Here is a 26,115-nt window from a genome sequence, read left to right as displayed (position 1 = left end):
GAAACTGCTCAGACAGATGTATTAATATTGAATTTTGCATTTCACTTGTTAACAATATGCAATTTACGAGAAATACACATTCATATCAGGGGACTACTACCTTCAGCACAAAAGACAGTGTCTGCTTGTGTGGGCCACTGCGGTGGATAATTGATAGCAAGTATTACCCCAATGATCTGCTATACACATGGGAATGCAGCTTCTTGTGCACTGCACCCTAATTTCCAGTGACCTACTTCTAGTTTTTCAGCAAATTTAAAGCTCAATTTACAAGATGAGTTTTCTGGAAATTCTAGCTGAAAACTGAATGTCAGTTTAAGTGCCCTATGTCCACTAGTCAGGCCATGTGCCAAGTGGAAAGAACAATTGGCCCAGAAGTACTGCTCAGGTGAGCCAAAGCGCTTGTGTAAATATTTTTATCAGCTCACAAGTTATGATCCATTTCTTAATGAGAATACCCAACACTGTTACATTCTTCTGATATGTTAATTCTGTAAAAACACCAATCCAATTATAATAAAAGCCTATAATAACAGTTATAACAACGTATTTGAAATATAGGACACTTTTCTGTTCCTGTTTCTGCGGTTCTAAGCCAAACTCTTACATTTTTACATGCATTTTAATCATGATTTTGCTACTTTAACTTAGACAGTAAAATTATCCGAATACTTTTTCCCTCACAGGTGCTGGGGTATTATATAAAATTAAAACTTCAAGGATAGCTGACCCTAAATGTATTTTTCGTCAGGCTTGTGACAAAGGCCTATATTGTATTGTTGGACTCTTGCCTTCCTGATCCACGACCAGTTAAGCTATTGCATCCTACAGTTCACTACACACATATAGACATATAAACACATTGACATGTCAACAGACGTGGACTTCCTCTGCGGAGACGTCACGGATGCTGCTGCTCGCTCTCCACCATGGTGACGTCAACGGGAGCACGTGGGTTTGTTATTGCAGGAAGTGAAGATGGCGGATCAGACGTTGCTCACCGAGTCTGCTCTCGGGTGGTCTATTTTCACCTTTATACTTCTGGTAAGCACGTTTGAAGTTGTCCAGGCGTGTCATCAAGTACTGCAGCGTTATGCAAGTATTTAAAAATAAATAAATGTGTTAGCAGGTGAAACGTGTATTACCCGGTGCGACATGGCTGCGGTATATCAACGTCAATATTGGGCTTTGGATGGGTTTTTAAGCTATCAATACACATGACACAGTGTCAGGCTGTTAATGCAGTTTAGTTTACAGTTTATATACCTACTATTAGAAGCAGGGGGGGGTGCAAAACACCACTCCATTATACAGAAAATGAACATCTCTGTTCAACTGTGCTGTGGCGTAGCTAGGTTTCACCCACAAAGGGGTTTAAAATCGGCTATAGAAAAAGTTTCCCACCACACATACTGCAAACACCACCACATGTAACCATTGTTTGACTTATTTAACGCCTTCCCTGGAAACGTGACATAACTGGATGGCTGGAAGTTGGTCAGCCAGGTAATCTGCTGCCCAGTTTAAGCACTCATTATCTCAGCTGTCACTCAGAGTCACGTGTCTGAAGAAGAGGGCCGTCCGGAAGAGAAGAATGCCTGTAAATGGCTCAGCATCCCAACCCCACAACACTGGCAGCCCCCTTCTATTTGAACAAACATTTCAAGGCGTCTTATTTGGATGCAAAGCCTGCGTCGTTACCTGGCAAAACACGCAGCCAGAGGCTTAAGGCTGCAGGCCTTTGATTGATCCTGTCTGTGAATGGCGGGCCTTGATCTAACGGGACTAGTTTTAGCAGTGTCCTCACTCCTTTCAGCTTGTGTGCCTTGAATATGTCCTTGTCATTTTGGAGACCCGTATTTGCTTCTTTGTGTAATGAGTTTGAGTTTCCTGCCTGTTACAATGACCATCCTGCTTTTCTTTGTTCTTTTTTTTTTTTGCATGTTAAGCAGAAATGTAATGCATCAGCAAATTCATGAATTAATTCAGAGTTAAAAACAAAAAGCTGTGTAACATAATTGTCTATTATTTTTGCTTCTTAAAAAAAAAAAGTAAACTTTGTGTTATTGCCTCCTGTGTCAGTCTGACACAATGTTAGTGAGTCTGCATTCACTTATGTGCTGAAAGGACAAGGGGGGGGAGGATGATACAACTTGATCCCTATCACCTGCTGTAAGGCTACTCTCAGTGTATCATTCACTGCTTGTGTTAACTTTAGTTAAAGAATAGATGGGTTTCTGGCCTAATGGGTCCAAGTCAGCAAAAACTGAGGAAAAGTGCACCTCTATGTATACTATACACTCAGTGTTACACACAGGGTTAGGGTTATTTTTTTGTGACACATTTAAGCTTATGTGAGGAAACCTGATATCACAAACATGATTTCAAGAAAACTGAATTAGTGTCAAATTTAAGAATATTTGTGTATTTTAAGAAAGTGATGCTGATTATGTGTCAAGGATTGTACATTTATGTGGTCTTGAAAACTCAGAGGTATGGAGTTAGTAATCACAAGTCTTTATTTAACAGGGACAAAGCCCAAAAACTAATTATCTCAAAATGAATAAAGAGGATTTATGCCAGATTTAGCTATAATCAATGAATATCTGCAGTCCCTGGGCAGGTACACACACAACAATCACCAGACTGGGGCTCAGTGGGGGAGCATGTCCATGTCGATGTGTCCTTGGGGAAGACACTTATCCACAAAACTGCGCCTGCGGTCTATGAATGGTTAGATAGCCCTGATGGGCAGGTGGCACCTTGCATGGTAGCCCCTGCCATCAGTGTATGAAAGGGTGTGAATGGGTGAATGACATGTAGTGTAAAAGCGCTTTGAGTGGTTGGAAGACTAGAAAAGTGCTATACAAGTACAAGTCCATTTACCATTTACCATTTACCGAATACATTAATTTACATGCAACACCATTAAATCGTTTCTATCATACTAACAATTATACAGACAAATCTACAAGCACAAATCAACATATAAATACCAGCACATTCATCCAGGACCTTTGCTATTCATTCCAATTAAGAACCTAAATCAAAGTCAAATTAATGTCGACTGGTTTCCCAATATTCATTTGTTTTGCACCATGGAAAAGATAATGAAAGCATAGTCCAATTTTGACAATTGTAAATGAAAAAGCAGAATGTCTGTGTGTCTGATTGTGAAGTTTGTTTAACCATATGTGTGCATGTAGTTACTGGGAGGAGAACTCAACTCAGTACTCAGATTTAGTAATATTTTGGGCTTGTAATCATTTTTTTGCTGTCATATTGTTAATTTGTATTGTTCCTCATAATGTCATCAATCTTAAGTTCTTTTAACTTCATTATCACATTTTTTTCCTATGTTTAGGTAATCCTGGCTTTCTGTTGGGTCTACATTCGGAAATTTCAAAGTCGGCAGGAGAGTGAAGTTGTTTCAACTATCACAGCAATATGTGCACTGGCCATTGCTTTGATAACATCTGCACTTCTACCAGTGGATATATTCCTTGTCTCCTTCATGAAGTATCCCAATGGTACCTATAAGGTTAGTATCTGTTCTGCTAACAGTGCCAATAAAATCAATTTGAGAAATACTAATGAGTTTTCCTGAGGCAGCTTTTAACTTGGCCGTGTAATTTTATTAGAATTAGACAAAGTGGACATTGTTTTAGTCCAATCTAAAAGCTGAATGCAATTCCGGGCTTATTATTTTTTGCAAAGTCATTGCATTTGCTTCTATCCATTTGAGGATTTAGCAGACTGTGTAATAGCATCTCCATTTGAACAGCAGGTATTTTCTTTGTTTCTGTGGCTTGTGAGCTGCTGTGACTGCTTAGTGTATCTGTTTTTTTGTACCAATTAGTCATGGCCAACATATCCTGCACATTCACTTAATTAAACATGATATCTTGGTGATCTCTTGGTGAATTTACTTTGTAATAAAAAATGACATATGAGCAAAGAGGCATGAAAGCAAGTGGTGGCTTTTCTGATGATATTTGCTAAGTGTAAACAGAAAATGAAGAATAATAATACTAGCATCTGATGGGAAAAGATCACTTGAGCATGTCTCATTGCTCTGAGAATGATGTTACTGCAGAAACGGACACACATTTTTATTTTTAGGCTGTTACTCTTCAAATAAATACATTGTTCTTAGTATTTTAGCGGCTTCGGGGGAATTAATTCCTAGAGTAAAATGCCGAAAATGCAAGCTCACGTTGGACATTTTGCTACACCTGTGCTTTGCGTGAATAAAAATAGATCAGTACACCATACGTCCCTCTGCATGTGTTAATTATCACACAGTATTTTATACTTGTTAATGTTTTTTGTAATGATCTTTAATCTAGTTGAAGCATTCCCTTATTGATTATTATACTTGTGTCCTTCATTTTGCTGTTGAACTTAATTTGAATTCCTCACCATGGACTTTTTCCTTTGCTAACATCCAGGAATGGGCAGCAAACAATGAAACAAGAGGGCAAATTGAAGACACTGTGCTGTATGGATATTACAGTAAGTGCATTTTGTTAATACTTTGTCAATGTGGGGGCACCTTAAAAAATAATTGTATATTCGTTGAAAAAATATAAACTAGAGTGGATTATTTACTGGAGAATTTAGAAGAATGAATCTGTCTGAATTAGCTCTTCTGTTGGAATATTTTCTCTGAAAAATGAGCTGTTTTGCGATCAATGATTCTAAGTGTGCTTTTTCATTCTCCTATGATATCAACCTTGTTTCAAATGATGGTAGTGCCAGTTCAGTTGTAATTACACCAAGGGCCTGACTCACCCACACAGAAATCTTAGTGGGTTAACAGCCTAACTTTTTGGATTTACATTGGCTCATTGATTCCCACAATGACAACTTGGGTATTTCTATAGTAACACATCTTGCCTGCTTTGGATCAGTTTTGCTTTTAGATGTATTAAAGGAAAATTTACTCCAAAACTAAACATTTGTGTATCAATTGCTCATTTTATTTTGCGGTGGGCCGTCTTTGACAAAAGCAAAAACTACATGGAAATATCCATTTACAAACTCTCACACAGTCTCCTGCTTGCTCAGGCAAATTACTAGTTTGTGCGAGTGCTGTTGTTTTTTAAATGGTAAGGGTCGAGTAAGTGCGCATTTGTTTGGGAGGTAGTGAGTGTACGACTGAATAAAAGAGACTTGTTGTGTAAGAGTGTCTTCACTTTTGCCCAGCAGCTGGGAAGCAATTCACATACACTTCTTGGGTATTGAGAAATATTATTTCAGGGTTTATTCACAGGCAAACTGTAACCTTTACTGTACATTTACAGTATACATTTAACCCTCACCAACAGCTGTCTGCAATTTCTCTCTCTCTCTCTTGCTCAGCCACACATACTCACTAGGCACAAACTCAGCACTGTCCCATTTAGCCGCGATCATATGAATCAGTGTAAATGGAGAAATAGATTAGGAGTACTACTGGACTGACATTTGGGGTGTATCGAGGCGTGCGAATATGGACATAAACAATTTCTTATCCCTAGCAGAGGCAAAATTCCAAACAAATTCTGTTGATTACTTGTGGCCCCACCGGCCGGTTAAGAGAAAGCAAGTAAGCAGCAGTTAATGGCGGTATAAAATAGTCAATAGTGTTTATCAAAAAGTGTGAATTACCGCAACCACCAGAGGTCCTTGAGCATGCTGTCCAAAATGAGCCCAAAAATGATTAGGCTGATGGGTCCGGGGGTATGCAAGATAAGCCATGGACAGACAAACAGATTCACGCACAGCCGCACACACACACACACACACACACACACACACACACACACACACACACACACACACACACACACACACACACACACACACACACACACATGCGCAACCGAACAATAATGTCCAGCAAGTCGAGATAATGAAGTATAATGGGCCGTTCTGTTGAAATAATAGAAAGCCCTTTTCACAGGGTAATGTTAATGGAGAGACCGGGCAGTTTGTTTTCCATGATCATGCAATATATCAGCGATATCAAACATTTACAGCGTTTCCTGGCAAAATGCCCACTATGGGCATTAAAATGAGTGGAATGTGTCAAATAGCAGTCAGCTTACATTAGTCAACTAAAGCTGTCAATAATAAATTACGTTTACCGTTGCATATTAAGTGTGCTGAAATGTTTTTCATTGGATGTGATAGTAGTTGGAGCACACATACAGTATTCTCATCTCCATAATACCGGGGAACACAAGGTGAATTGTTTTCATGACCTTCATATGAACACATTTTCATATCGTTGATACTTTTGCCACCATGTCTTAATGATAGGCAGGATCATATTCACATCTTTATGCAGTTTATCGTATGCATGTCTTGTACGCAGCCAAAGTGTTGAAGGTGGAACAGGATAGGAGAATCCTGTGATTTTTTTTATTTTTTATTTTTATAGATCAAGTTCACGTTTACAAGACCGGTTAGTCAGGAGCTGTGGTCAAAACAGTTATCACAAAAATACTATTGGCTGTTCTTGTGAATTCATCGTAAGTGATTGTGACATTTTGGTGTGATCGATTTTGAACACCAATTTAAAGAGGAGTCCCTTTTCATTGTTGATACATTTTTATTGGCAACAGCTCAAGTTAGGTTTCCTTCATAGCTTTGTCCTCTCTAGGTTTGGATTGTTGTTGTCTTTGTTTTGTTTTTTAAAAACCTGTAGTGAGGAAACACTGGTTTGTACCCTGGCCACACACACCCATGGGCTATCCACATAGGCGTTCATCATTTTCATTGGTTCATGGAATTTGGTCGCCTCATGTTATTCAGGCATAGCTCAGCCAAACTTCAGCATGAACAGAAGGCCAATTAACCGGATTAAGTGAAAACACCTGCGCAGGGACTTTAAAGCATGACAAACATGTTGATGGACCCTTTTCCAGGCGGATATTATGGCTTACTGTATGTAGCAGGAAAAGTGTAATTGATAACTGTAAAAACTACTGCATTAGGTTCAGGTGAGGTACTTCCATTGTCTAGTACTTCTAGGGATGTGTACGCAGACTCACTGTCAGTGCTTATTGGGACACTTGATGAAACTGTGCCGTTGTTGAAGACATTTGTTTCACCTGTGTTTTTGCCGCTATGACAAGTCAAAATGTATGAAGTTAAAAAAGTATAATAACAGCAGCAGTTTTAATGTATAGATGTTAACCTTTGATATCGCCTTCTACGGAAAAGTTAGGAAATACCTGCTGCCATTTCGACACTTGCGCCACCTACAGGTATTAGGTGTTACAGCTGCTTTTTCGGTATTTGAAGTTTTCACACTTTACTCTTTTATTACACTTTAGAGGATACAATAAATACAAATGGGATGTGCCATCTATTCCAGCTTGTGGAAGTCCAAAAATAAGTCAGTTTTGAAGAATTTGAGAATTGATTACTCTTTTATTAAGAGATCGTTGATCTCAACAGGCCTTACTTGTTTAAATATGGGTTAGGTAAAATGAGAATTGGTGAGAATGCACCAATCCAACCTTTTCAGTCCCAATAAGGATAACTTGGCTTTGGGTATCAGTCGAGTTCCAATCAGGTATCAGTGTTTTAATTACTAAGCTGTATGTGGAAGAGGCTGGGATCACTCTTTTGTGTGTCAGGCAACATCAGGCTTGAATTAAACTTTGCTTTCCTAACTTTGTAAAACAAAATGTATAAAATAAATGAATATATATAAATGTATTTGGTTATTATTTATTCAAATAATGGTATCCAATACCAGATTGCCCTTTTGTCAATGATACTCGATCCAGCTATTTGAGTATCGGACCGATATCCAATATCAATATTGGTATCAGATATCTGTCATAAAAATGAAAGTTTGCCTTTATTTCGTCTTTCAGACATGCACTGAGGGTTTGTTTACAACCTTTGCGATCATTTCAGGGCCTGTGTTCTTTGCCCTCTTCAACTTGGCAAAACAAAACCACAACAAAAAAAAAAACAGTGCAGAGAAACAAGTAATCTAAAAGTCTAGCTACAGTGTTGCTTTCCAAGAACAACTCTTCACTGGCACTGACAATTTGTGTTTGGCTTGAGGCATACTGTGTTGTATAATTTGCAGGTTTGTCAAGCGTTCAGTCAGGCATCTTTGAATTATCCTGCACAATTCTCCAGCTATGACAGAGGACGGGTCCAGTCCCCATGGATCACCCGATAATTCCAGCATTTGAGTGTGGTTGCAATTCATGGGGACAGTGTCTAGGCCGTTTGGCTGATGAATTCATAACTGAAAGCTATTAGTGCCACTGGAATTTCTTCATGATTGTCACATTAAAGGATAACATTAGTTTGTTGTCTTTGACGGTAGCAAATGCAGTCATGCCAAAGACACTAAATCACACGTTTTCTAACAGATGCTGCCTTAAAGTGCCTGTCAGCAACACTGTTATGTACCGTCTGTTCAGAAATGCCAAATGCAAGGAAGACAAGCTGTCTCCTTGCCCCGACAGCCCAATCAAAGAAACTACTTTCACTAGTACAATGACATCAGAAAAAGAGCTTTCACAGACCATGAACACTGCAGGTGAATCCAGCATTCAAGGAAGGGTCCATACTATATAATCCACTGAACACACGAATATGATTTTAATACACAAGATCAATTTACTGTGTGACCATCCATAGTTTTGATTAGACATTCCCTTTAACAAAAACTTTCATAGAGACTTAATAACTAATTAATCCTGTTTGCTTAGTCTTGAATGCAGAGCTGTTTCCTGCCAGTAGTTTAATTAATTTAATGGCCAAATTACACTCAAGAAATGTGTCACAAATGAAAGGAAAAAAGTTATATAGTTGGTTTATTAAAGTAGGCAATTTGAGAGTGAATCTTAAGTCACAATCTCTATTCTGTTTTGAGTGGCTTCTGTAGTTTCTGTGCGTCATGCCGCACTTCATCGTGGCACTCATGCCCTGCCCTTTGATGGTCTTATTCCACATACATGCTTTGAGTCTATATTGTGTGTTAAGGAGGCTTTATAATCCAGACAAAGTTGATTCATACCATTTACAGAAAAACAAGGAAATAGCATTTTGTTTAAATTCATGTACATATTCTTATCCAGTTCATAAAATCTTCCAAGCGTACGCATTCTAGGAGCTAGGAGAGAAATATGAGAGAGGCTTGAAAGAGTTAGCTACCTGCCTCAAGCATATATGTATCTATGTGATCATAGCTCTGGGAGTGTGTGCAGCAAAAATCACCTGCCTGCAAATTTGTTGTGGTCTTGTAACCTTCGGCTGTTGATAAGGAAGGTTGAGTGCTTGTTAAAGGGCCTAAAATACAAAAATATGAGCCTTCCAGATTTTATTGATATTGTGCTAAGTTCTTTAAAGCATATATTGGGAATAAAGTTCTAGTGCATTTTAAATATTGCAAATGCATTCTGAGTGTAGGGATGCCAACTAACATGATAATATATTCAAATCATATATTGATCATTTGCCCAAGCTAGTTAAAGTTAAATGCATACTTTACGTACCAAGTGAAATGGTGCACATTCGTGATGCATATAAATAGTAAAAAGATGTTTCAAGATGGCATTTTGAGAGGACTATAAGCCGAAGAAATCCATACTTTGCTGAAGGCTTCAGTAATGTGCTAAATATAAAGATATGATAATCTAATTTTGGCTATTCTTCTTTTTAGTCTTTTTAACCATCCTGTTGTTGTTGTCTTTCTACTCTCCTTTTTGAGGGGCATTGCTTTTTTATTTGCCAGTAGGTGGAGACCAAGCTCCATGTGTGTCTCCTTACAAATCTAACCTTTAAAGTGGAATTTCTTTATGGCCGCATTGACAGCACTGTCCATTAGTCTCTTCACAAATGGAATAACTGCAAGTTTGACAGAGAGATCTCCTATTTCTTCCACTTAAGCATTTTTTTTTTTACAGCATTCAGTGGTGATCTCAGCATGTCCAGTGATTTTAAGAATTTTCTGCATTATATAGTTGATGTTTTGGATTATTTGATGGCCTTACATAACAGTCATTTGGTCAATTTCTGTCGGTTGTTGGTGAAGAAATATGTACATTTTTCTTTGGACACAAGCATTTAATCAGACCTTCTGTATAGGTGACACTGTCAACATTCCTGCAGCAATCTTGAATCCACTTGTCTGCTGTATAATTGCCCTGAGGAGTTTTACAAGCACGTATTTATCACAGTGGAGAAATTATAGTGGGGTAATAATAATAAAGCACATTTCCATTTTTATTATAATGGATTGTTACTTTTGTACCAGATTTGTGTTGATTTTTTTTATTAATAATCCACACAATTAAACATAATGATCAGGAGTGGATGATATTGTACATTTATAGGTTATATCTGGCGCCCTTTGTTTATTAAACTGCATGTGTGACTATTTTGAAGCACTTTTCAATATCTGTGAAATCTCACAGTTGCTCAGACATGTTACCAGTAATGTCAGAAGTAGGTCAAGTAAATGCATTTCAGTTGTGTTGCATCTTACACAGATACAAGCATGCATTTATGAGTGCACGAGAACAGTTAATTGCATCAGAATGCATTTTGAGAGTGAGCAAAAATGGAAGTACCTGTGATGAAGAGATAACGGCTTTATTAGAACGTAGCTGTAATGCAAAAAAAACATTGAATTAAAAAAATTCTGTCAAAATGAAATGCTACTTGTTGACTGTAGGGAATAAACACGACAGATGTTGATACATTTTACCAGGTGTAATGTCAGATTAAAGCTACCTTCAGAGATGTCTGTTACCGAAACACCCACTTTCTTTTAGAGCCCAAATAGCTTTTGGTGATCTTTGATGAACCCTAAATTTGAAAGCCTATCCTTTCAATTCCAGTCTCTGTCCATTTATACATTTCCTTGAACTGCTCAGTACTTCAAAGCAGTGATGCATAAGGCCCTTAAGCCACAGGGCAAAATACCCCTGGGACCTTTTAAATAAGTCATAGGCTCTCTCTCTGCCTTTTTAATGCCATTAGTAGGGGAGAAGTTAGAGAGGATGCAATCCTCTTGTAAATATTCTGCAAGTACTTTTCTTTTTGTCTGCGATTCGTGTCCACCTATAGCCTACATTTGCTGACTGAATTTTGGAGGAAAGGGATAGTCTGGTACTTTCTTTAGGAGCATTCTGAAAACCTTGACAAATTGCAGTTTTATTTTGAAGGGCAGTTCGATAAGAACATTGTCGAGTGTGCACAAGAACCAAAAAGACACACTTTTCTTGCCATTGTGTGCAAAAACCACAAGCGATGGCTCTTCACTTCTCAGACGGCATCATCTGGGAAGCGTAGCGTCCAATCCTCCGGTTGCCCCACAAGTTAAAACTTTTATCTCTGTCGGCACTTTAGTCATGGTTTGTTCTGTTAGCGCTGTTAGCACAGTTAGCTGGGAGCCAACGTGTCAGCTGTTGCCATGTTGAGAGCTGTTGAGAGGCAATAAAAATGCTTCCAATCCTGTATATAGCACCTTTTAAACATTTATTTGTCATTTCTTAAATGTAATTACTTGTTAATTATTGGCTAACAAATACGCCAATACCAGTATATCTGTAGTAAACTAATATTGGCCAATAATGTTTGCTATCCTGATGTACTAGTCAGGCTCGAATATTCAATATTATACCAGTTTGTCTTCCCACTTTGCCACTGTTGCTTTAGTCCAGCCTAATACCTGTTAATCAATTAATTTAATACTCTTGTGCTAAAACATTATAAAGCCATCACCAAAGCTTTGTTGAGTGAATAAACACCTCTCCCACTGTTACAGTCAATATTTTAACAAGGTAACTCATTGTTAAATTAATTGAAAGGGGAATGATTTTATCTGGACTCCAATTAAGGAGATAAAAATCAATCAGGCTACAAAGTCGATTTCATTAAAGCAGATCTATTACAACACGCATGCTGAATGTCATCACTTCATCATAAACATCCCCAGTACTGCACATGGGCCCAATAAGAAGACAAGGTTGATGAAAACTTACTCTGAATGTAGCCAGTTTTCTTTTCTTATATGTATTCATTTTGACATTTTTACTATTCAATAACGTGTATAAAGCTGTTATTGTTTTTTTTGGTAATATATCCTTTATCAGACAGCATAGTGCAGCATTAAACAATAGCAAACTGTCTATTGAGGAAGGTTGGTTGTTCACAATGGAGCCATAGAAATATTGTTTAGTGCACACTGGTCTATTAGCTCAGGAACCACGTGATGCATTAAGATGCTGTTTTTATAAAGAAGTTCTTCTGTATCCTCTCACTATTCATATCCTTAAAGGCTACTCTTTGAAATTGATGCTCCCTACTTCCTTCAACAATGCACAAGGAGCCCTGTGGAGTCCATTTGTCCTACTGGGTATACAGGGGCTTCTTTTCAACCAAACCAAATATGCCATTGAGCTATGAAGTGAAACCAAATCATAGAAAATGACGACAGGATGTGTCATTTTGTAACAGTCCATTGTCAAGCAAATGGCAACAAACTAGAGTTACACGTGGCTGGATGCTAATTTTCTACATGCAGAATCAGCGTACATAAGCTATAGGTTTCCACATAGTCCATTAGACGTCTGTTAGAAGAGTTGGGTTTACCACTCGCTGCCATCTTATAAGTAAGTTTGGAGTTAATACATGTTAAAAATCTGAATCCTACAGATTTGATTCTGTAGGCTAATGGCCAGATAATGCAAGCTTCCTTTCTACTTCTTTGGATAGTGTTCGGATGTCTGAACATATGTGTTATTACTGTTGTACATGACTTTGCCATGATAGAGGTGACACACTTCTTTTCATCTTTTATATAGTAGAAGTAAAAATTCCTAACTTGGATTGAAAATGTTTGTTTCTGCTCTCTGTCAAGTAATTTGAGTCTGATATTAAAATAGTAATAATTTCACCCACATTTGCATACTCATACATAGGCATGGGAAACATAGGGAAGTGAAGTGTGAAGTTGTTGATTTAGCCCTGCTCTTTCTTGGTTGTATACAGATTGTAAACATAGCTAAAAAACAGCAATTATGGTTTGGAAGCCAAATTGAGCGCATGCCACCCAACTGCAACGTCCCTGGTTGGTTTCAGCCATGGTTCCTTTCTCCACTCTGCCTCTACACTGTCTTCTGCCAAATAAAGGCAAAATGAAGCCAAAATGATCTTAAAACAATTAAAAACTTATGTCGACAATTTAAGTATCGTCTCTTCCATCTTATCATACCTCTCGTTGACCTTTTTTAAAACTGTTTTAAGTGGCTTTAAGAATGACTCCAAAACAGACTCGCAGCAATGAGCCTTGATAATCCATCATCTTATCAAGTTCCTTTGTCTCGAACGTTAGCAAACATCTGTTTACCCACTCAACCAGCAGAAACAGAGCAGCACAGGCATCAAATTGTAGTCCTTCATGTTACCTGTCAAATTGAGCTCTAATATTCACTAGTGTTTTATTCCAGGTTTGCCCCCAAAAAATATAGCCTTCCCTGAAGTTTACTGGGAATGAGAGTGCTAGCTCGGAGTGTCATACCTTTCAGCGAGTGTCTGTACAGACAGATAGTTTTATCAGTCTCTTGAGTCCTTTGTTAAAGTCGGTGTTTCTGTGCAAAATCTCCCCTGGCACTTAATTTTCACCAAAAAAAGTAATGCGTTTTGCCTGTCCGCAAGGGACAAGAGTCCAGGTGCTAATGTCTCCGTGGAGAGCCACAGTAAGGTGAGGACAAGGCTCTAATGTTTCTCATTTAGAGTGAAACTACTGCTCTGATTGATTGTTTGTAATAGTTCTAATTGTTTTAACTGCCACAAATGATTATTAAACTATAACGAGATATTGACTATTGTCTGTGTTGATGTCCTCACATTATTTCCCCAGCTGGCACTCCATTGGTAGATGAAGGCTTTTATAGCCACCTCTCCCAAAAAAACATTTAAAATATGTTTCCATTTTTTTTCCCCCCCTCCCTTCTGAGTAAAGTGGGATCCATGCTATATTTGAACACAATAACTATATAAAGGGTTAAGGAAGGATAATCAATTATTTATTCTCTGCTCTCTGTCAGGGGGATAAATGTGCTAAACTTCTATCCCTGGTCAGGCAATCTTCCCAGTAGAAGATCTGCTCAGAGAGTAATGGATGATACATGGTAAAGCAGGATGACCTATTCACTCAGTATGTTAATATTCATGTTGTTATGATTAATATTACCCACCCGCATATTCCAGCGGCTGCATACTGTGCATGGCTTGCATTTATTGGCTCCTAGCATCATCCTAGACTCAGTTTTTCTGGCTGTAAATGAGTGAAACTGGATACGTTAGTGGGGCAATGAGCATGTGTTTATTGAAAGTAATGCCTTGTCACAATCACAGCTGGTAAAAAGCAAGCCACTATTACAATGACATTCATTTGTCTGCGCTAGAGAGAGCATTTTGTGAAATATAGTCCATCTCAAAGGGGGGCATGTTGGTACTTGCTTGAGGCCATGCATCCCTGACTGATATGGAGTGGTAGTTTGCCACATGTACATAGAAGGTAAAGTTTAGTATTGATGTTATGGATTACATGTTTATCAAGACCAATTTTTAAACCTCCAATGGTTGTGTAGTTTATCATGCTACAATGGCGCTGCTAAGGGCATGTATTCAGTTGTTGTTTCTTAAGTGTAGGCTCTATGTTTTGATTGTGTTTTAATTTAGCAGACTTTAAGTCGAGGACAGACTTAGAAATTTAAAAGCACAACTGTCATACCAAACCTGTATTTAGCATGTAGGAAAAACAGTAAAATGTATGTAGTTGTGATAAGCTCTTTGTCTCCCTGCACATTTTTTTTTTTATTCAGCTTCACAATGTGATGTGCACTAATGATTCACATTATCACTTCAAGGAAGCACTGAGCTGTGCCATCCATGTTGTTGAGCACATCTTTGTGACATGCTTTTCCCTTGGTTATTTTGGGGTCGTCTGTGCTGTCTTCACCAACATCCATTTGCTGCAGAGAGAAAAGCCCCCAGCTTGAAATAGCATATCTCTATTTAAGTGTTTTTGCCTCACCTCCGCTCTATGAATTTCTAATGCATTCAGATTTTGGTCTCCTCTCTAAGAAAAGCATCTTGTACAGGAAGAACCAAACAAACAAAAATGGCATAGATCAGAGAGAAGCAAGCTCTTTTACCAAGGACAGGTGTTTGGCATCCACTGTGTCCATTCGTACAGGAGATCAACGGCTCTAGTGAATGAAATCATTTTCTGATGCAGATGGCTTTTTTTCTATTGCAGTGGTCAACCTTGAAAATAGGACTGATGATTTCCTGCTGTGTGAGTTTTGCCCAAAGCAATAATAAACCCACCAATGATAGGAGGATAATGTGTTGAACTACAAATGCCTGGATTACAATCAGAACACCAAAGGCAACTTTCTTCATTTACTCAAAACATTCCCAATAGTATTATTAACCGGCATTTACAGATGACACATAATAAAGAAAACAACCGTATAAAGACTGCTATTAATGACCGGGCTTGCAATTGTTATCCGTTGTTGTAGTGTGGCTTTGGTCCACCTATTGTCCTGACATGAAGTTAAGTAAAGTCAATTTAATCATTCAGACTAGGACAAAACGTTGTCGGAAACCATTTTCAAACGTTGATAGCTGGTTAACATCATCATCTGCCTTGTTGACCTCAACTTGTTACTGATACTGTTAAACAAGCAGCAGACCCAAAGTACATTTACTAGCTTGATAATCACCTTAATAAGACAACCCCTATAATACACCAAAGAACTGGTGGGAGAGTGCAGAGGCAATCATTAACGTTTATATTTGATAAAGATATATTACTTTTTTACCAAATCTGACAGAAAAAAAAATATTTTACTGAACCTAATTCTATTTCCAATTTTATTTTGACCAGCCAGGCAGAAAAAATTGGTAAGATTTTTGAGGGATCCCTGGTGATGATGCTGCTGGGCTGAATGTAAGCATTCATAATGTGTTTGCAAGGTTAGTAATAACCTATATGGCCTACTCCTATTTTCCTGCATACACTGTATCTCTTGTACAGTATTTAAATAAGAGGACAACAATCTTATAAAACACCTCTAATGATGCAAGTGGGCTAGATGAACTTAGACAGAGCACAAATGGAGTGATGTCACTAAAATAGACAGCAGGCATAAGTATCTTGTGTGGTATTTCTGATTTGATATAAATATCTTCAGCATTACCACCTCAATGAAAAAACGGAGTTGATTTTTTTCTTCTTCTTTTTATTGTAGATCATTTTATAGAGCTATACAATGCTTTGCCTAACAAACAAATTCAGTAACACAAAATTCATACATAACGCTCTGCAAAGTGGGCCGTGATGGACCGCTCATGAAAAAACATCATTGTTCAAAACATGTCATTTATAATGATTTATCATGCCCAAACATCCACTGTACATTCCTTCCATGGTAAACTACCTCTGATGGAAGCTTGCCCCAAGCTCTCTTAGGAATCATTTCTTTGGGGTTGGAGGTTGGGAAGAAGCCATTACACCCCTATTTTACTTCCCTGACATGATTTGCCCCTGGTCCCTCACAAAACCTTTACTGGTGTGTATTTGAAATCTTAAGGAAGGCAGTGTTTGAAGATGGGTATGGTCCCAGCAAGGCCGCTGGACGTAGGGGGTAGAAAGTGGGGAAGGGGCCATTGCCCTTTGCTCTCTGATGGTTTATAGTTGTTGTTGTGATTTCTCAATGCCTTTTTTTGCCTTAACCACCCTGTGTGTGTAGTTCTTTTTTTTAAGCTAATGGGAACTGCAAAAACAGACAGTTTTTCAGACACACGTAACATAAGCACCATATGCTTTGTTTTCCTTATCAAGTAGCAGGTTATGGCTGCCAAAAAGTGCAATTTTGATCATTATGTATATGATTGTTGTGAAAAATGTATGTTAATTAACTTATATTGTTACTTTATTCATATCAAACACATATCCAACAGCCCAAAGTGTAAAACTGACAACTTATGATAATGCCTAATAGTCATCCATGTGACATTGGACAATGTTTTATATAACAAAGATGACACTGTCCTATTTTGTGACAAGACAAATTAGGAAAATATTCAGAAAAGAGAGAAGTAATATAGTTTGAAGGGAGAGCGAAAATGACAAAATTGGGTTCGTGGAGGAACGTAATGTGATGTTTAGTATTACAAACATTGATTCATGGATGACTGAATGTAAGTTACTTTTGTTTCACTGTGGTATCAGTGTCTGGATTAATTAATAAGTGATTCCTGCCCTAGATTTATCTTTGAGTTTTTAAAGGAATGTGGCCTTATTGTCGGCAGAAATTTCTTCGCTCTCTATTCTCAATGCTGAATGATGTCTTTGAGTTTTCACAACTGCTGGTGTCATTCATAAATGGAATAAATGGTTTGAGTGAAAGGTGGTATAACGTGATAAGCTTTAATTTGAGCATATTCCTCACAGAAATGTATCCATTGCTTTTAGATTGTCACAGGAAATCAAGTATAATTTCACAACAACAACAGGGTACATCCCACAATAATATAAACTCTTATCGATTTACATAGGACCTGTACTGTATGTTCAGTAGTTGTCACAAATGCACTGCAATGATTAAACATTTTAGCAACATGATAAATCGTTTTGCCATGCTGTATGCTAGGAAGGTTGTATGAATATTTAGTTTTGGCAATATTTGACAGAAAAAGTATCTTTGACTAATTCTTGGCTTTTGTTTCTTCTTTTGTATCCATATAGCACTTTACTCCATCATACTATTCTGTGTCTTCCTATGGATCCCCTTTGTTTACTTCTACTATGAAGAAAAGGATGACGACAACGTAAATAGATGCTCGGTAAGAACGCACTTTCTTCTTCTACACAGCACTAGAGCTGCTTACATGCAGTTATGAGGAATTCAAATTTCATTCAGATGACTCATGTGCGGCTGACCAATTTGTTTATGCAAAATGTCTTGAGGTCATTTCAGTTGAACTTCCCAGCCAGCTTAAGGCAACATGAACACATTTGATTGCACCCAGTTTAATATTCTACATGACAAACAATGGTAGTAAATCTTATTTTTTATAGATAGAATAACAAATATAAATGTGCACGTGAAACTAGTTCATCAGTATTCTCTTTGTATTATAAATGAGTGTGGTCAAATCTGTGCTATTTATATCAGTGTCCATGGTGGAATGTCATTTGTCTTTCTGACTTTCTAGTAAATTGTAATCTTATTGACTAATCAGAAGGTAAATAAACATTGTGATTAAAATAACAGTTAACAGTTATTTTTAATAATAGCACCTGACTGATTTTTCAAGAGCTCACCTTAGTTTACTTTTTCTTATGCAAATATGAATTTGGAGTTTGAACTTGAAATCAACATACAGAAGTACGGGCTTGAGGAAGTGAAAGATACTGTGTGGATTGTTTGACCCCTTTTGTATTCATGCCAAAAGGAGGATTAAGGTGGATTACATTTATTTTTTATTTTTTTAAATGTAGGTTTCAAAACATTAAAAAAGGCTGGTTGATTAAAGACATTTAGTCTGCATGAAGATACAGACCAACTTATACTGTGTTTGTGTTTAAAATAAACAAACCTAAATAAATTCACAAGCTTGAAAAAAAAAAACTAAGCGAAATAATTTTTTTACAATGAATTAATATTTAAATAACATATTGTGGTAAGATAACTACATTGTCAAACTTTTCCACCACTGCATTAAAACTGTGCATTGTAGTCTGAGTATTGTCACCTGAAATTTGACAAATTGACATCCCTATCTTTAAAAGTCTTTTTAGTGCATGATGTACGGAACACCAGCTAACACACAGTGCCTTTTCTCCTCTCCGTGTGTCAGCTTTGAGCTGACAGAGGCACTTTCTCTACCAGACGGGGAGGTCTTTTGTATTGTTACTTTAAAAGCACCTTGAATAGCAGTGGGAGTGACGTGCTATCTCTGCCAGGTCAAGCTGGATCTACACTGACTCTGTATAGCTCTCACTCACTATAGTCCTTAGCTGAATGCCATATGACCCCCTTCCATCACGAATAATGAATATTAATATTTCACTTCATGGCTGTGATTGACCAGTTACATTTTGTCTTTCATTACAGCAAGTGAAGAACGCTCTGAAGTACACAATTGGATTTGCCATTGTCTGCGTCGTGCTCCTTTTAATTGGGTGAGTTGGAGACATGGGTGGCTTCTTCTGCTTCGATACACTATAGGTGGAAGGGGGTGTGGATATGTCATTGTACTCAGTTAATGAGAGGAGGACCCCTTCAAACAGCTGCAGCACCATTTGTCTGGCAATGATAAGCTATTCAGGAGAAGAAGACACTAAAGACCTCAGTCTAAATATAGGTTGTATTCTTGTCTATCTGATTCGTGACAAGATTCTTTGCATTTTCTTTATACAAAGCACATGGGGAGTGAATATTGAGTCTTTTTCTTGACTTTGTATGCCGTATCTGTTAATCTATATTGAAGCACATTCTCAGCCATGTCCCATTTATCTGCTTTTTTTTTATACTGGTTGTGTTCAGGAGCCTCTGCACCTCTATAACAGATTTCTTAGCAGCCATGGCAGCAGCATGCCTGGAGTTCAGCCTATACAATGCAATGTGCTCTCTGGACCGTTAAATAGTGCATTGGAGGGAGGCTTACCTGCTTTGGGAAAATAAAGGACACATGACTATACGTTCCAACAGCTTAAAGTTTGGTTGCTAGGACTTTTTTATTGACAGAACCAATTTAGCCTCTCTTCTACCTCATGAGCTGGAACTATTGCAGCTTTGTTCTGGCAATTGCTGCTGAGGTCCTTTGATTTTCAACAACATGATAGCTTTTATCCTGTCCTGCTTTCCTGATACCGAGAGACATAATGGTTGTGTTCAGTGACTGTTGACTCTGTAGGTCTTTTCTTGATGTCTTTTATTTCTTGTTTTTGTACCTTGCAGGTGTTAAACTCCTTAAATTACCCCTGATCTTTCACTTTTTTTATTGCTAGTATTACTAATGCATCTTAGTCTTATATTCAGCCTTTAAGACTTGTTGTTTATGTTAATCTGAAGAATATTGATCAATGCTTTTAAAAGGTCTGGATGGTAGCTCCTTACTCCACTGCAGGTACCTTCAAAGAAAATTCCATCACATGTAAGGTCATTTGTATTTGAAACCTTGGCAACACAAGTTGAGCTCTGTCAGAGGACCAGGGCATTGCAAAACTCTGTTTATGATATGGTGTCATAAAGGCAAAAGCATGAAAAACTCTAAATTATTCTGTTTTTCTCATTTTAAGCAAATACCTCTTAGAGTTTGAGAAAGTTACTTCTTCCTACACCAGACACTAAAATGAAAAATGACACATAACATGACAAAAGGAAACACATTTATAAGAAAAAGATTAAGTGTGGAGCCCTGAGGATATCCACGTTAGTGGGGCAGATGAGGCCTTTTGAGAACTGAAATTGTTTTGTTTTTTTTGCATTTGATGCAAAAGGGAAGTCTTTGAGATGCTGATCTAATGTCTTTTCCCTCCCCTGGTGAAGGCTGTTTATTTATTTTACTTTTTTGCCAGTTTTTTAACTTACTAAAAGAATCTTAGCAGATTCCTAGAGCACCATATTTCTCTGCTGTCTGTCAAGAAGGATTAAAGATCGATGGACTATTTCATGATTAATGGAATGAATCAAAGTCTGCACTGAAAGTGAGCATCAAGACCCTATCCTCCCTTTAGATGGCATAAATCGAAATGTTAGTCCCGTTCAAATATGTTTTTTAATTTGTTTCCCACAACATCAAAGAGCTGTTCAGATACTATTTATATATCTCTATATGTAGAGAATTTATTATTGAAAGGAAACTTAGGAAATTTGTTAGGTCTGTCTATGCGATTGATGTGTCTAAGTGGCTACATTTAATTAGGATTATTATTATTGATTAATGTAATTAGGAGCTAACAGGATATGAGGGAACTTATTGCAATAAACAAAACACTAGATCATCTACCTATCAAGGAAACAGGTTTAAAGGTTCAAGGTCCAAAAGGTTTGAGCACAGAAGTGCTGATCTGACTTGGAAGGTCACGACTGTCAAGGTTAAAAGTACTTAATGTAGAAGGTTATACACTTAATTTGTTTTGTTTAGATCCTTTCCAAATAAATTGAAAAGGATAGGAGAGGATGCGGCGCTAAAAGACTGTCCATTGTGTTAAGAAAATAAATTAATCAATTTCTCAAAGGGGCGGTAGTATAACTGTTGATAAGCAAAAGGTCAATAAATCTGTTTGCAAGATCCTTTTTATAGGATTTGTTTGCCTTATGTTTGCTGTAAACACATTTAAACAGGGAATGTATCATTATATTCAACAGCGATTATTATTTATTTGATATATGAGAGAGAATAAGATTAAGTTAATTTATTTGATTTACATCTGATTAAATCCCTTTATCATTTATGATTTATTTCGCATAATAAGAAAAGAGAATTCTAAAATAAAACAGTTTAGAGGAGAGACGCACAGGTCCAATTTTACAGCAGGCAGATAAGAAAGAAAAAAGACATTTACCATGGAGCTTAGGTGTGTCGTTGCTGGAGTAGAGAACAAACTGTGAAAGCCTCTTTTCCCCGTTCCTGTCTGAGCGTTATGCTATATGGGACATAAAAGGTCTGTGTACTGGGATAGAGATGTGAAACTATAAGTACATTTCTGTCTGCTGTATTAAAATAAGCTGCATTGTCACTGTTTTCCAACAGAACTAGCTGCAGTCTATCTTTCTAACCCTATTTCTCTGGCTCTCTCAGCAACAGCAATGACACTGGTATATGTTCATCTATTGTGGAATGATTCAAAAAACATGGACAGTTCATTCATTTTCCGTAACCTGCTTATCCAGTTAAGGGTCGCAGGGGTGCTGGAGCCGACCTCAGCTGTCAATGGGCGAAGGCAGGGTTCATCCTGGACAAGTTCGCCAGTCTATCACAGGGCAGACATATATATATATATATAGACAGACAACCATTCATGCTCACATCCACACCTACGGGCAATTTAGAGTCTTCAGTGAACCTTAGCTGCATGTCTTTGGACTGTGGGAGGAAGCCGGAGAACCCGGAGAGAACCCACGCTGACACGGGGAGAACATGCAAACTCCACACAGAAGGCTGTCTAGCCCGGGAATTGAACCCGGGCCCCTCTTGCTGTGAGGCGACAGTGCTAACCACTACACCACCGTGCAGCCCAACATGGACAGTGATTCTTTATTTTTTTTTAATTTTTTTTTCCCTTTATGTCTGAAATCTCTGTGTGGCTCCTTTGAGAAAATAAACCAGTTGCTGAAACCATCAGTGACTAAACTTAAGCATATATATTGTGCACTGGGTGCTGTGGCAGCCTAGCAGTAACGTAATGCATCTCACCTTACTTCTGCTAAATTATTGTTTCATTGCTTTCAGAGCCTTTGTTCCACTCGAGCCTCCACCCGGTCAGAATTCCACCCAGTGGGAGAAAGTACAATACCTTTTTGAAGAGCTTGGGAGTAGTCGTAAGTATAGCCATTTTAGAAAGTTCTTATTTTCAAAGTTGTTGTTACCATGACTACCACGTTTTATTTCCTTTATATCTTGCTAAGTCAGACTTCTGAATATATTCCACCCTACACCTTTATTAGCCATATTCATTATTTAACTTCAAGTCACTTTCCTGCTCCTATCCATTCTTCATACTATATCTTTTCTGCTTCTCTCTGTCATATTCTTTCTATTATCCGACTTCCATCCTGCCACATTTATCGGTGTTAAGTCTAAAGGTTTGTTGAGACAGGATGGGGTGCAGTTGCAGACCCAACCAAGAGACACAAGTTGTCTCAAAATGATGACAGATTTGCAACATTTTTAATCTTTTTACCCAACCCAAAAAAAGAAAAATGACACTCATCCTAAAGTCCTTATGATTCATACTCTAGGAGCAGGGCGGTTGGTAGATTATGACATGAGTTCCTCCCTTGTTTTAGTTCTTATAGAGGACCAGGTAATGGAGGTTAGAATGTTTAAAATCAATGCAATGCTCATCAGGGTCAGATGAGAGGAAAGTACTCTAAATGGACATAGATTACTTTAAGCTATGAAACCTAGGTGCTCAATGATAAGTAGGGCAGATTCAACAGTTTTAGGCACATGGGAACAAGTAGTAATGTATCACAGTTGATGATGTCAAATTACAGTAATTGGGGAATACTTAGTTTGATTGTGCAGTGATTTTCATTACACAAATTACTTTGGAAAAGAATGTTAAATACATTTCCACTTGGCACATCTGCTCAGATATAGTGTATCTTGATTGCACAAACATGCAGATCACGGAGTCACTTTTTCTATCCATGTAACTACATGTAAGATCATAGAAAAGCTCATGTCTTTATTGATTAATGTTCTTCATGAAAAGTATATATGTTGATATGTATAGGTTTTCGCCAAACTTGGTATTCCCAGATGTAACTGTCCACTCATGTGGATTAACTTTTTTCATTCAATTTTCCGGCAAGCCCTCACTAAATGACTCAAAAACTGTACCAATATTCGTGACTCTATAGCCTCAATATCAGTTTTCAATTAGAAATTAAATTTACCACTTATAATACTCCAGTAATGATGGATAAACCCTCCATGCGCCTCTTCACTTGTTGAACGGAGCACTGCCAAATGTGGACTCCTAACAGTCCGCTGGCCTTTTGCCATCTGGGGATCAAGGAGGAAGTTGAACCATCTGCCTCTCTTCACAATAGCGGACCCCTACATGCTCTCCCTAACCTTCCTCCCTTGGCACAGGGGGAAATAGCTCGGCTGCTGAGGAGGAAATGTGAGGATCATCCCTTTTCTAATTCCTCATCCCTTCTCTCTCCAGATGGGAGGTTAATTGAGTAAAGGAAATGCACTTTTGCCACCTAACCCTGCTGACTGCTTTGCAACGACTGTTCATTAAGGCCCCTACATTTTTAATGGCTCCAACATTACATATGTTACAATGATGCTCAATCTCTTCCAGATCAGAAGCTCTTACTGTTGCTATTCAAGACCAGACAGTGCAATCTTTTATTTTTGGCCATGCTCAAGGTGCAGTAGAGTGGTTGGGAGTCTAACTTTAACTAGGAAGAGCACTTGGGCAAGAAGCACTGTCTATGCTCATTATCAGTGAGAAAGAACAAATAAACTTGTATATACATTATGTGTATGAGCAGATCGAAACCATTTCAATCAGGCTGTAATGCAATATTAGCCTGGACTTATTCTATGTTGGAGAACTGCTGGGTTTAAAGAAGTGATGAGACAGTGCCTGAATCTGTCCCTGACTCTCAGAGTTCTGCAGATATTATGAATAAATAAACAATTAATATATAGACTAATTAAGAAAATATACAAAATAATACATGTTCAACAATCAAACAAATGTAGTAGTGTATGTACAGTATAAAAAAATCATACTTCCGGGCCAGCAACAAAAACATACCATGTTTCTAAATGTTTTTTCCATCTCTTGACGGGGTCCTTTAATTAAATCTGAAAGAATTAGGGTTGATATAAGAACTAAAACAAGGGAGGAACTCATGTCATAATCTACCAACCTCCCTGCTCCTAGAGTATGAATCATGAGGACTTTAGGATGAGTGTCATTTTTCTTTTTTTGGTTTGGGTAAAAAGATTAAAAAATTTTTTTGCAAATCTGTCATCATTTTGAGACAACTTGTGTCACTTGGTTTGGTCTGCAATTGCACCCCATCCTGTCTCAACAAACCTTTAGACTTAACACCGATAAATGTGGCAGGATAACAGGATAACTAGCCAAAAAGGAGACACCACTCATGGTATAGGAATACATTTGCAGAACTATGCATTTATCAAGTATTGTTTCTTGAAAACTCAGTCCGCCCCATGTTTGTTTTATCTTTGGTTTTCTCTGACCTGCCTTCAGAACACCTTGTTCAATTCTAAATTGAAAGCGACTGTGAAATAAGTGACATGTATTTTTCCATTAATAGTCTTGTATATTTTTTTATTTAATCAAACTATGCTGTACATGCATAAGGCATAGTCCAAAGTTTGTTTTGCTTAAATAGGTTTAAAATAGCATTTGTAAGAATAGAGGCTATTCTTTTTTTCTAAATACATTTGAGGCTTCAGTTGACAGATTCATGGTGAGGGAGTGACGCTGCTGGTCTCATCTTGATAAGATTGCTCGTTTGACATTTTCTGCCGTCCCTCAAGTTGTTATTCGACTGCCAGGTTAAAGCTACAAGATGCCCAAAATATCTTCTTAAACACAAACTTCTATTTAACCCTATTTTACCTAATATATACATTTTTCAGCTTTAACCACACAAAAAAACAACAACAACTATTGCGGCGTCTTACCATTTTCTTATCTTTGCTTTGGCCTCCACATGCTGTTAAGCCTGAATGTAGTCATTGTTGTAGTCGTACAGTATACTATATCCTGCCCTTTGATCATGGAGCTGCTACCTACTCGCTTTTGATGATTCTGTCATGTTAGCTTGGGCTAAAGGAGCTCCTTAATAAACACCTCTCTGTACAAGTCTCATGCATATACACAAGCCCTAAGGGCTATATGCAGGGTGAGATAAGAGCTACCTCATTTCCCTGCTTTTGGAAATCGAAGCTGTACAGATGTAGAAGCACTTCCGATAATAGACAATATTCCCTCTGTTTAATCCCCGGAAAATCAGCTCAAGAAACCAAGCAGAGTGGCAGCAAACATCTATCCTATGCTTTGTGTGTTCATGGATAGAATTCATGGTTCATGGATAGAATGTTTTCCATGCAGAACATGGAGCCATTGTCTATTTTACAAAACTCGCCACTAAACAATTGCAGCAAAATGTGACAATAGGAAATGGGGAATAGGAAACATGTATTCAAATGTTAATGTTCAACCCAGCTGTCAGACTTCAAAGTTTTCGTTTTGCATACAATACAATAGGGAGCAGGCTTGTAATTTATCTCCGTTATGCACCTCTTTGTCCTGCTGCTTGTGAAATGGCTCTTAAAGAA

General features: G+C 37.8%; 1 protein-coding gene across 1 annotated transcript in view; it reads left to right on the top strand.

Annotated features, from left to right (window-relative positions):
* The first annotated feature begins 914 nt into the window (after positions 1-914).
* The window catches only part of lmbrd1 (LMBR1 domain containing 1), a 59,020-nt gene continuing 33,819 nt past the window's right edge, over positions 915-26,115 (top strand). The window contains exons 1-6 of the mRNA XM_054600228.1: positions 915-1,044; positions 3,365-3,541; positions 4,452-4,515; positions 17,792-17,889; positions 19,164-19,231; positions 22,507-22,595. Of these exons, the coding sequence (XP_054456203.1) occupies positions 979-1,044; positions 3,365-3,541; positions 4,452-4,515; positions 17,792-17,889; positions 19,164-19,231; positions 22,507-22,595 (562 nt within the window). The 5' untranslated portion in view covers positions 915-978. The remainder of the gene's footprint in view (positions 1,045-3,364; positions 3,542-4,451; positions 4,516-17,791; positions 17,890-19,163; positions 19,232-22,506; positions 22,596-26,115) is intronic.

The sequence above is a fragment of the Anoplopoma fimbria genome, chromosome 6 (assembly GCF_027596085.1).
Source record: "Anoplopoma fimbria isolate UVic2021 breed Golden Eagle Sablefish chromosome 6, Afim_UVic_2022, whole genome shotgun sequence".
Taxonomy (NCBI): domain Eukaryota; kingdom Metazoa; phylum Chordata; class Actinopteri; order Perciformes; family Anoplopomatidae; genus Anoplopoma; species Anoplopoma fimbria.
Note: the sequence above shows the minus strand (reverse complement) of the source record. Positions and strands in the feature narration are given on the sequence as shown.